The 13,108-nt window shown below is 42.5% G+C and overlaps 1 protein-coding gene across 1 annotated transcript in view; it reads right to left on the bottom strand.

Annotated features, from left to right (window-relative positions):
* Positions 1-13,108, bottom strand: part of LOC137946181 (uncharacterized) — a 39,080-nt gene that overhangs the window by 20,450 nt on the left and 5,522 nt on the right. Inside the window, exon 3 of the mRNA XM_068792392.1 lies at positions 11,003-11,085. Coding sequence (XP_068648493.1) covers positions 11,003-11,085 — 83 coding nt within the window. The remainder of the gene's footprint in view (positions 1-11,002; positions 11,086-13,108) is intronic.

Raw genomic sequence — 13,108 nt, 5'->3', positions numbered from 1 at the left:
TAGAAGTTGTATTCCCAAATATGGCCTAATTCCGAATAAAACCAAGAACTTTTAACTTTGATAAAAATTATTTAAAATTTTGATTACATAAAATAAAAAATTTGAGACAGAGATGTGGGACACTTTCTCATTAAAGTAGGGGAAGTAACATGTTCCCCCTCGTTTCCTCTCTACAATTTGGGAGAGGAGGGACCAATAAAGGAGGGGAAAGGAAAATGTTTTCCCTCGAGAGGAAAGGAGAATAAGTTCTGCCCCCTCCTTAGACGATGGAATTCTTCATACAGCCATCTAAAAGTTGTATTCCCAAATATGGCCTACTTCCGAATAGAACCAACAAAATCCTTTTAACTTTGATAAAAAATTATTTAAAATTTTGATTACAACGACATATACTCCAGAAGCGGGGTGTTTTCCCCCTCTAGACTGAAAATAGGGGGAGGGGCAATGACAAGGAGGGGCACCTCCCTCCTCCCCCTCCTTTCTTCAACGAGACGGAAAAGTCTGTCTTGGCAAAGAGAGGGGAGGAAGAGGTGTCAGCCTCCACTCTATTACTTAACAATTGGAAGGTGGATGGGGTCCCCTCGAGGGAATGATATTGGCTGATCCCCCTTTGCCTCTTTTTTGAACTATGAGGTCAAACTTCTCTGTTCGACTTAGAGCAAAAGGGAGTGACGCTTTTTCAAATAAAAAATTTAATAGAAGAATATTTTTTTAAATGAATAGAAGATTATTTAAATGCTAATAAAATTTCAAATCATTAAACTAGGTTAATTTGGTAAAGTTTATTTTTTCAATAGGATTTAGTAACTATGTTTTTTCAATTACCTTTGGTCATATAGTATCTACGAGGGCCATATATGAAAATTACAAGAAAACCCAACTCATTTATAACCAGGTCAGGTTTAGGTCAAATAAACAGTTTAGTCTTTCTTCCTTGTGGCCTTTTTTTTCAAGTGGTGCGTTATTTTATTCAGAGCAGCAAACAAAAATACAAGATTTGGGGGGCTTCCCTAACAATGAGAGATTGGAAAGAGGCCACATTCTTGGCAAGCTTACCAGCAAAAGAGTTTGTTGATCTGGGAACATAAGACTTGAAGCAAGTGATTACAGAAGTGATATAAAACAATAGAGTACAGGTCTTTCCATTGCCTCTAGGGGGGCGACGCCAAGCTAGAGCATCGTCCAATAACTATTTTAGAATCGCCTTCAATGAGGAGGGGGCCATTGGGGTGGTCCCTAAAAATGATAAGCCGTTGGAGAAGGGCAAAGACTTTAGCCGAGGTAGAGTCAGCAATTAGGGTTTAGCCATTTGCGTAAGTGATGAGGGTGGAGCCATTTGAGTCTTGGAAAACGCTTCCAAAACCTGCAAGGCAAGGGCAGCCGAGAGCGTTGCCTTCAAAGTTAAGCTTGATGATGCCTGGAGGAGGGGGAGTCCATTCTACCATGGCAGGAGGCCTAGGGGCGACAAACATTTGGTCGAGGGCATGCCAATTAATCGGAGGGGGACATTAGTGAGAGAGATGAATTCCTTCCTAGTGAAGAGCCAAGAGGAGACAAAACTAATGATGTTGTTGATTGTGTCGTCCACACTCCCAAATTTGTAGTTCAACCTTTGGTTATTTCTGTGAAGCCAAAGGCACTAGGGAGTGTGGGTGAGGCAAGCGGAGATGAGGAGTTTACCAATTTTGGGGATTGAAGTCCCTAGGAGGAGCCAGTAGGTCCATATAAGGTTGCTATGGAGGCAAACCTGAGTATCGATGCGATGGAAGATGGCCGTCCATACTCTCCAGGAAAAAGAGTAGTAGAGGAGGAGGTGGCAGACGGTCTCATCAGAGAAGGCAAAGACTGCATAGGCTGAGATTAATACTCCTGTGGTGGTTTCCCATGATGAGGATCTTTTTCAGGAGAGAGGTCCAAATGAAGAATCTGATTTTGTGGGGAGCAAATAACTTCCAAGTGATAGCAGCATAATGATCAGTGTTATTGGTGGTCCATTCCCCAATGTGATAGAAAGCCGAAGAGACAGAGAAGTGGCCATTGTCCACGGGGAGCCTAGGCATGTGGTTTATGATTTTGATGGATTTGAGATCAGACATGAGGCGGCGCATATCAGTGGCTTCAACATCATTGAGACCATGCCAGAGATGGAGGTTCCAAGCATTGGTGTCTCAAGCATCAGCAATAAGAATGTTCTGACGAAGGTGGTGATTGGGGAGGAGAGAGCTATACGTTTCCTTGATGGGCCTCTCTCCACACCACCAGTCATTCCGAAGTTGAATTCTACATCCATTTCTGATAAAGAAGCGCACCGTTGATTCAAAGAACGGAAGAGGAGGGGGGATGAAAGACCTCCATAGGGTAGCCTGTGACGCCCCCCAGATCCACCACTCACCCTGCCATAGGAGCTCAAAAGCAACCATTAGATTCCACAAACTATTTGTGTAGTTGTTAAAAAAAAAATTATGTAAATTGTGTAGTTGTTAAACTTCCAAAACCATTTCAGCAATAGAGCACGGTTCATGTCTTTAGTAAGACAAATACCGCGCCCACCAAGAGACCATGGCATGCAAGCCTCTTTCCAACTAACGAGGTGGTACCTGAAAGTGTCGTGTGAACCTATCCAAAGGAATCCCTTCTTGATGGCTTCAATACAGTTGCAAATTAAGGCAAGGGAAGACATGAAGGATAGGTAATAATGTGCAAGTCCCGCAATGCAAGAGTTGAGTAGTGTGTCTTCCAACATTTGAGAGGAGCTTTCTGTGTCAAGTAGCAAGCCTTTGCTCAAGCCTTTCCACCAGAGGGCTCCAAAGATTCTTCTGGCGCCTATTGTCAAATAGGGGAAGCCCAAGGAAAGTGGAGGGGGAGGCCAAGGAGCAGCCAAGATAATCATGCATGGAGTGAAGGTCCAAAGGGTCAATGTGATATACAAGAATAGTAATCTTGTGCCAATTGATGCATCTATTCTCAATTCAATGGCGAACTATCTGGGTTGTAAGGTAGCATCAGTTCTGAGTACATATCTGGGCTTACCTTTGACTCCTTTCTTGCCTTCGAAAAATTCTTGGTTTCCGGTTGTTGAGAGGCTTGAGAAGCGTCTGGCTTCTTGGAAAGGAAATTTTTTATCCAAAGCTGGTAAACTGGTTCTAATTAAATCATGCCTTCATGGAATACCTTCCTATTTCTTATCTTTGTACCATTGCCTAGCTTCTATTCGGGATAGAATTGAATTTTTGAAAAGAAGATTTTTATGGGATGGGCCAAATGGGGAAAAAAAGTTTAATCTTGTAAAATGGGTTGATGTTTGTAAACCAATTGTAATGGGGGGCCTCAGGATTCGCGACGTTGCTACCACCAACAAGTCTCTGCTATTAAAGTGGTTTTGGAAGTTCAACATGCAACCCAATCTACTGTGGCGCCGAATGGTTGCAATTAATCCGGAAAAGAGAATGGCTGGTGGACGGATGGGGAAAGATTTTACAAGTTATCCCCTGTTTGGAAGAAAATTGCCAAACTCTTACCTACCTTCAAATCTGTCGTCAAATGCTATATTGGGAGTGGTACAAATACTCTTTTCTGGCCGGATCGGTGGATCGGGGCTAGTTGTTTAGAGGAAAGTTATCCTCTTTTATTCCAACTGTCAAGATCTCGTAGTTCAATGATTTCTGACCATTGGCAGTCTTCGGGTGGTTGGAATCTTAATCTCAGGCGGGCATTAAATGACTCTGAAGCTGTTGAAGCAACTGGCCTGATCAATTTACTTTCTGGTGTGGCCTTAAAAAATTCTGCCGATATACTCATTTGGACGCCCAACAAACAAGGTATGTTCTCTACAGCCTCAACGTACCATCATATGATTTCATACCCTCCTCTTCACGCAGAACATCCTGCTGCTTTTGCATGGTCACTCCCGATTCCTCCTCACATCAAATTTTTCATCTGGACGGTATGTCGTAAGAAAATCTTAACTTCTGACGCTTTGCAAAGACGAGGCATTAATATTTCCAATCCAGAATGCCCATTTTGCAACACATCTCCTGAAACAGCAGATCACACGCTTCTACATTGCGAATATGCTCATAAGATTTGGACCGAATTAATGGACAAGATCGGTTTATTATATTGCCCTTCGCAAGATTTGCTAAACACTATTTTAACTTTGGTTAGCTCTCGTCTTCTGAAGTTAGGGAAAATCTTAATATCTTGTTGTGTTGGACACATTGTGTGGAATTTATGGAAAGAAAGAAACAATCGCAAATTCAATCAAAAAGCTATTCCTCGGAATATTCTTTGTGATCAGATAGTCGGTCAAGTTAGCTCTTGGGTTCTCCTTCGCAAAGAATTCTGTGATCTAAGAGCAACAAATATGAGGGAAAATTGGAGAAATGTTGCGAAAATGTCTCTTAGTTCGAAGGTTCCTATTATGATAGAATGGACTAGACCTCCTCCTGGACACTTTAAATTAAATTTTGATGGAAGTGCTTTCGGTTGTCCGGGCCCAGCTGGATTTGGTGGAGTAATTCACGATGATCAAGTGAATCTTCTCTTCACTTATGCGGGTCCAATTGAAGTATCAGACTCTACTTGTGCGGAATTACATGGCTTGCTCAACGGGCTGAAGCTCTTCAAACAAAAAAAGGACGGTGCTCTCTTGATTGAAAGGGATTCTCAAGTTATTATAAACTGGTGCTCCAAGCCATCAAAACCTCCTTGGTGTCATTGGAAGATTTATGATGAAATTTGTAATTTAACTTCTGTTTTATTATGTACTTGGAAACATGTTCCAAGATCCGCTAATCATTTAGCCGATGTTCAAGCTAAAAAAGGCGTTACCCTCCAACATCTTGTTGTGGAGGAAATGTCTTTTTAGTCTTTAGGTTTGTATTTTTCTTTTTTGAATACATTTACAACTCTTCTCAAAAAAAATCTTGTGCCAATTGATCCATTGTCCTGAAGATAACTCAAAGAGGCTAAGTAAAGCTCTCATTTCAGAATCTAATCCATGGTGCCTTCTCCAAAGCAAATTGTGTGATCGGCAAAATGAAGGATTGGGATGTCAAACTCAGCCAAGAAGCAATACGATGGATCCAGCCGACTTCCTTTGTTGAGTAAACCATTGAAGATAGGTACTCAACGATAACATTGAATAGCATGAAGCCACAAATTGTGTCATTATGAGGAGGGAGTCTGAAGCCATCGATATGCAGTTGTAAACCCAAAATCTCCATTTCTACCCAAATCCCATCCTCTCGAGGAGGTCAGCAAGTAGTCCCCAGTTGACTCTATCAAATGTCTTCTCTCAAAGTCTAACTTGAGGCATATCTGGGTAAGCCAAATCAAAGAAAATGATTTCGTGGGCTGCCATGACCGAGTAGAGAATGTTCCTGCCCTTGATGAAAGCACATTGGCCCCTGTGAATCACCAATGGTAGGACCATTTTTAGGCAGTGATGATCTTGTAGGTGCTTGTGACTAGGTTGATAGGATAAAAATCAGCTAGCACCTCAACATTAGTCTTCTTCAAAATCAGTGTACTGGACCTTTTCGAAATGTCTGAGCCCACGCCAGTGCGCGAGACCACGAGAGCAACAGAGGACAAGGTGGCCGTGCCGGCCACCGGCCCTGGCCCCACCCTGCACCCACCTGCCAGCCATCGCACTGTCGGCAATCTTGTCGTTGTCATCTCCAACGATGGCCACCGATGCTTCAAGCCTGTGCTCCAAGCGTCCCCAAGCAGCAGAAGAGTCGTCTTCCCTTCCAGCAACGGCCAGAACTCCAACTGACGACTAGAAGATCTCGAAAATGTCTCCGACGACCAACAGTTGACGTTGACGGACCCAGGGATGTGGAATGGACGGCTATCTCCCGACGACAACGAAAACAGAAATTGTTTGGATTTCTTATGGAAAAATAGAATTACAGTGGAAAGGGTCAATTGAAGCCTGGGAATTGTTGTACGAATCAGTTTGGAGAGCGGGACGAAGCAGTTCCCGCGCTGTACGGAAGACTGATCGTGGAGAACTCGTGAGCTTTGTTTTGGAAACTCGATTTTCACTTTCTCATTGACCACTTTCTGTGGTCGCCGAGATTGCAAAATAACTCAATGCTGGGGGAGCTCGATCCTTGCTCGCCTCTTCATCTTGGAGAGCACCAACTCCGGCTGGAATGAGCTGGTTGAAGCTCTCCGGTGTCGGCGCCGACGAGTTTTCCGGCGACAATAATTGTACTTGGAATCGCATTCCTAGGTCAGCCAATTCTTTGGATGATAAGCTAGCTAAATTTGGAACCTTCCAACAATCTCTCATTGTTTGGGAGGTTCCCCCTCCTTGTAATCTTGCTCTTGTGAGCCTTTTAATATAAGGGGGAGGGGGGCGGCTCTTCCTTTGGCGGCATTCGCCAATTATTTCATCTATTGCAGATATTGTATCTTCCATTTCTTGTACTTGGAATCACATTCATAGGTCAGCCAATTCTTTGGCTAATAGGCTAGCTAAATTTGGAACCTCCCAACAATCTCTCATTATTTGGGAGGTTCCCCCTCCTTGTAATATTGCTCTTTTCAGCCTGTTAATATAATTCAGCACTATTTCAAAAAAAATAAAAAAAATTAGTGCATTGGATGAAACTTCCATGCTTTTATATTTATACCCTTGCGGTGGAATTCATGAGCCATGGCAATAACATCATCTTCTCTACTGGTTGGCCATCTCTTATAGAACTCTCCATTGTAGCCATCCGAGCCGGGGGAACAGTCGCAGGGTAGGCCAACAATGGCATTCTCAGTCTCCATAGTGAAAAAGGGGAGGTCAAGGAATTCTGCAACAGTAAGGAAGATCTTGGATAGTCAGATGTTCTGAACTTTAGGCTGGTTCACGTAGTCTTTAAGAGTACAAAAACTGAAAAGGAGCTCACCGAACATCAGTTATGGAGGCCCTATCAGACATTACCACGTTATTGATACATAGCGAGGTAATTCAGTTAACCCTCCTTCCTGAGACTACTGCATGGAAGAACTTTGTATTCGCGTCACCTTGAGACAGCCACTTAAATCGAATACGTTGTTTCTAATGCATCCTTTCATTGTGGGCTAAGGATTCAAATCTATTTTGAAGAGAAATGTGGTTAAAGAATTCAATGGAAGAAAGGCACGTGCTCTTCAGCCACGTCAAGGTCGGCAATCTAAGCAAGGAACACTCTTTCTGCAGAATTTGGGGAGCAACATTCCGTGGACCATTGTTTCAAATGATGTTTTAACATCTTCAGTTTCAGTGAGAGGGTCCAGCCACTAGGGCCACTTACATAAAGATGGCACCACCCATCAGAGAAGGTCGTGTCAAAGCCCTTGTCATTTAGCCACGAACTTTTGAACCTGAAAAGAGATGGGCCCCATCGCCCAAAGTAGATGTCCAGAAGTATTGGCCAGTGGTCCAAGGTGGCAGAATCCAAAACTCTTTTTTTGAGGGAAAATGTGTGAATATTCAATAAAAAATATAGAAAAATATACAACCTACTTGGGAGGGCGACCTCCACAATAAGGTGTTGGAGGGAAGCTCCCCGTCAGTCAGTCCAGCACTCTACCAGTTGTGTTTTCATAAAGTCTTAGTCGGTCGCCGCTGGCTAGGAATCTGTCCAGCTTGGATAGGATGGGGGGCACTGACCATTAAATCAGGTATAAGATTTGTCAAAAAGGCTAATCTCTTCTAGCTCAGAGCTGCCTATAAAATAGCAAAATTTCCCGTTTAGAAGGTGATGCAACTTGCTGGATGCAGCTTATCATTGCAGAATCTGATAAAGTTAAAATCTCCCGCCAAGAGGCAAGGCAACAACTAGTTTTGTATGAGGTTTACAAGCTTGCCCCAAAACAAATTGTCTGCCCGGTACCTAGTAGGGTCGTAGACCCCAGATTCCGCTTGCATTTTTGTAGTGGACCTTTAGACCTCTAGCAAATGTGCCCAGGACAGAATCAAGAACTTCAATAATATCAGCATTCCAAAGGATCATTACTCCACCAGAGTGACCTATGGCATTGACAGCCTGCCATCCCAGATTGTGAGAGTGCCAAAGGTTACAAACGATGGAGTCATTCATATTATGCATCATGGTTTCCTGGAGGATAGCAATAGAAGCCTTCAAGGTGGTGAGAAGGTATCAGACAGTGGCCAGCTTTCTTGGGGATCTAATTCCACGAAGTTTCCATGACACTACGATCATTTCTGATTTTGTTGTTGCACTTCTGAGAGCCCCTTGTCTCCAGGAAGATTTCCGAAATAAATGACACCCATTAATTTGGCTAATTTCATCATTTGTTGCCATGTTTCGTCGTCGTATTTGTGCTTTTCAGTCTATAATTCAGCAACGAAGCGAAACAAGCAGTCTCTCGGTGGAGAGAAGATTAATCTTCCAATAGCTGAATCAATGGGGTAACAGTTTTGAGCACTAGATTCTCCCTCCATAAGCTGTCTTGGCTATGCCTTTCGACGTCTCTGTAGGTAAGCAAGGAGAGGTGGAGAGGGGACTGGGTGGTTTGGTTGAGTGTGGTCGTTGACTTCATTGGCTAATTCGGTGTCAGAAGGATAGTTTGAATTGTGTAAGAGGAGAGTAGGGAGGGGGGGGGGGGGGGGGAGGAAGGGAGGACATCCGTGCTGGGAATGAAGGCAGATGGTGAGAAAAATGATTTTTGCTGTATAGATGACACCAGATGTTCAATGAAGAAACTGCTTGGAGTGGCCCAACTTCCAAAGTGTACTCATCATTGAGACAGGTGTAAAGAAGAATTGTTAAATTGGTAGTGATAGTTGGGAAATTGGCAGGTAGGAATTACCAGAAGTCTGATTGGCACCAGGTTGGTGTGCTGGAGGTGAAAGCGCATTTTCTATAAGGATAGTTGTGTCTTTGGTGTGGAGAGAAAGCTTGATTAATTTTCGGGCTGCGGGAGAGTCACGGGATACACAATGAGTTAAGAAGTTGGCCTTCAGGGTCAGTACAGATGCAGCTTCCTTTCAAGTGTCAGAAGTTGCCGAGGCTCTCAAAAGTGATTTTGATCCAGACTCTAGTGTTATCAACATTTATTTGCATGAAGTGATACCCATGCCAGTTACTTGCTCAGGTTGATAAGGAGTTTGGTGAAATCCATGCGATGTCGATGAGCCGTGACTTCATCAAGATAAACCAGAGTATCAAAAACAGAGGAGACTTTGCAAAAGACATGGTTCTGCCATCATTCCGTAGGAAGGCCCTCACCCGTATCCACTGTCCGAAAGAACCAATGGGAGGTGATGGTAATCACTCACTAATACTGGAGATGCACGTGTGACTACAAGGGGATAGTTCAAGGGCCAAGAATTTTTCGTTGGGCCAAATACAGGTGGACAAGCCATTTGGAGGGTCCCATGTAGGAAACACAGGGTTGGTAGTTGAGGCACAGCAAGGTGGCAAACCAGTTGGTTATCTTGGTTCCACTACTGTGGGGGTTGACAATTACAGTCAAAGACAAGGATAGTTCGGCTCTCCTAGAGTAGTGTGATACTGGTGTGGTGTGGTGAGTTTTTTGTTGTTGAAGCGGTAGTAATTGCGCCAATAGGGTGTGAGGGGGAGGGTGGTAGTGGCAGTAGGGGAGTGGCGATGACGAAGATGGAATGAACCGAGTGTCGCAATGGTGGATGGGGAGAGCTTTGTAGGCAGATAAGGAAATGGCCCTAGTTGAGATGAGAGGTGGTATGTTCGGGTATGTAGAGGCGCACCATAATAGTATCTCCTTGACATTGGATGATTTTACATTCTCTTGAGCCACGATAATTTGTAGTAGATAGATGGAAGATAAAGCATCCCATGCAGAGTTCCTTCGATCGCCTTCTTGGTTCCGAATTGGAGCTCACATGCTCGAACAGAGTGGTGAAGGCTGAAATCGCAGCTCTAGGGATAGACACAAAGGAGCACTTGTCTCCGTTCTTGATAGTTATGCGAATGATTGCACCAAAGACCCATTCCAGAGTGACCATGGTGTGAGTGGTGCTTCCGTATTCAAACTAGAAGCCACTGATTGCACCAAATCGTCTCTCACAGTCGTCCAGTCGCCATTAATGTCTTCTTCTTCATAGATCCTCAGAGTGCCGCTTCACCAAGTCTTTGTCACCCTCTCAGTCGGACCTCACTGACTGCTACCATCCAAGCAAAGGTGCCCAAGGACCACTATCTTCCCTTTGTCGCTGTTTCGGTTGGTCACTCAAGTTCATCTTGCTAGCCCCGCCGGTGCTCAATGTTTTCGCCTATCTGATTCCGTTTGTCACTACTCATTACACTAGTTGAGATTCTTCTTCATCGGTGCTTTGGAAATCATAACCAGATTGGCTTCCCTTTTAAAACTGAAGCCAAACGCTCACAACTGAAACCTCAATGTTAGTCCATACATCATGTCATCGAAGTCATGGTCACAGCAGCAGCTTTTAAGTTCTTTGTTTTTTTTTTTTTTTGTTTTTTTTGTAACTAGCGCGATTGTTTTATATTCATGTGTGTTGAAATCTTTTACTTTGCCAATGGACAAAATGGTGATCCCTTGAATTCCAGATCAAAGGTAGCAATTTCACTCAATGAGATACCAGAATTTCCTTTATGGCCTTGTCGACAAATCACACCAGAAAAGAGTATAAAAATTTTAATCAGTTTGCAAAATCAAAAAAATTGAGGCCAGAGGAGAAGAAACTAAGATGTCACAGTGCACTACCATGCAATGCCATCCAGGCTATGATTGACTTGAGCCCATGTATTGACATGATTATACTCTCAGGCTAATTGTTTTCTCAAATAAATTGTTGTCATAAACATTGCAAAGTTCAGCATCTCAACAATCTAGACTTAAGAACTTAGTGGATTGCATTCTGATTTGGTCACAGCTGTCGATACAAAAGTTGACATGCTCCCCAGACTGAGAATGCCATCTCTGTCTACAGAGACAATGCCGATTTTTTTACACAAAGTGTGAAACAGTAAAATAATGGCATACCTTGTACCTGATAGAAAAGAGAAGTTTTCCCGCTACCACTTAGACCAACAAGAAGTACAGTATTCGACTTTTTGTACCTCAGAGCACGCACTGAAACATGAAAAGGAGCACAAAGAAAATGAGTAACCCACTTAACATCAAGTCATAGATTTTCAGGTACTTATTAGCTTCAAATTTTAACTTCAAACTCTCTAAAAGAGGCAATGGAGAGCCCTAATTATATGCATGTTCAGCACCTAGTGCTTCAATAAATGCCCAAAATTATATCACAATAAGCACCCTTAATTCTCAAAATCAGAATTTACTAAAGGCACTTAAATAGGCCCAAAAAGTGCAACAAATGATTTCATCAGCAGATTGATTGACACACTGGACATTGTTGATACCTTTCAACTTCAGATGTTCGAAAGGACAGCTGAAGCAGAAGTATGCTTAAGGATCTTACCATTGCTAACAAGAAGGACGCTGGACCAGGAGGAAGCGAAATCAGTAACCTTCACCAGCAGGCGTTAGTAAATACAGCTGTCAAACCTGACACTAGTTCAATGTGATAGTAACAACTTACAAGAGTAGTTTGATAATTTGATGTTAGGGAATATGTTTTCAAATAATTTAAGTGAGTCCAAAGGGAGATTGGTGACAGGCGTGTCTAGAGTCTTGCAAGGAGTTTTTTTAATCTATTTATGTCCTTCTTGAACTACATCAAGCAGTGCCCCAACCATAAAAAACAAAAGTCAGTTCCTCATATCATCACATCACATTCACAGGGGCTAATCAACCAACCTGCAGATGGCATCCACTGGTGTCTTACTTTCTTAAAACTCCAGAACGAGGAGCCACAAGCTGTTTCAGTCAACTTGCTCAGAAAATCAGCACCTTCCTAGACCATCCATGCAGCAACTAAAGACCAACATGCACTATTTGCGTCTTGCCACATTGAGAGCATCATCCTCCTAGTGTTTCCATGCTTTTTGGATATGCCTACCATACTTTAAGCGCAAGATTTTTAAATTCTGTTGAAGAACAAGAATAGAAGAGCCTTATATGATTCTCACAGCAAGACGCCTCACAAAGCCAAAATTAATATGGTGGAGTCCAAGAAGAGTCTCATGGGAAGGAGATCTCATAGAAGATGTTTAGTTTAAAGGTGTTTCATTTATGTTAGTATTCTATTTATATTCAGTTGTTCTAGGGCTTATCTTTAAGTGTTTGACTTTAAGCGTAACCGGGACATGGGTAATTTAATTGTAATCTGATTCTACTTGTTGTCTTTATTATAAATAGAGGCTCGTTGTACTCAGTTATTAATAAGTCAGTAAATTATTTATCTTTTCTAGAAATTCAATATGGCATCAGAGCAGGTTCTATGAGTTGACTTAGTCAACCTACAGAGCAAATAGAGTCTTATTCTGACGACATCTTAAGTTTTAGTGTTTTTTGTTAAGGTTTAGTTTTCTTATTCTAACAATATTGTCCTGAATAGCCTCCTTTTGCCCCCTTTTTCAATCTCAATAGATACCTCCTCTTTTTTATTTTTCATATTGTATGCCTATTGATAATTGTTATGTTGCACAAAGAGCATCAAAGTTTCTCTCTTCTCTTGTTGGTTTTTGTTTTCCTTCTTCTCCATCAATGGAGAGAATCAACGATAGCATTAACCCCTTCTTGGTTTCATTTTCATGCGTAATATGCATGCTCTCTATGTTAGGAATTAGACGCCCTAATTCCAAACTAACAAGAGCAATAATAATAATCGCAGAAGAAAGGAAAAGCAAGCACAAAATACACAACAAGATTTATACAAGTTCGCCTCAAGGTGAGACTACGTCGTCCTGTCTTCCTCCGTTGCAGTAATCCACTATGAAGATGAAATAGTTTACAAGAGAGATCGTACACACTTACAAGGTCGATCCACGTACCGACTCAGCATAAGGCATTGAGTAGGCTCCTCAACTTAACATACATGTCGCGTTCCTTCACTAGACATTTGCTATGCGATGAAATATCACAACATTCGAGCCAACCCCACCGGTGGTAATAATATTCTCAGATGGATGGGTATCAATTGATAAAATACCCAGCTTGCTAGTTTGTGAAGGGGGGCGACTAGAGA

The sequence above is a fragment of the Aristolochia californica genome, unplaced genomic scaffold (genome assembly GCF_029961685.1).
Source record: "Aristolochia californica isolate CCGP_79_NKW_82.1479 unplaced genomic scaffold, dmAriCali1.0.hap1 SCAF_12, whole genome shotgun sequence".
NCBI lineage: Eukaryota > Viridiplantae > Streptophyta > Magnoliopsida > Piperales > Aristolochiaceae > Aristolochia > Aristolochia californica.
Note: the sequence above shows the minus strand (reverse complement) of the source record. Positions and strands in the feature narration are given on the sequence as shown.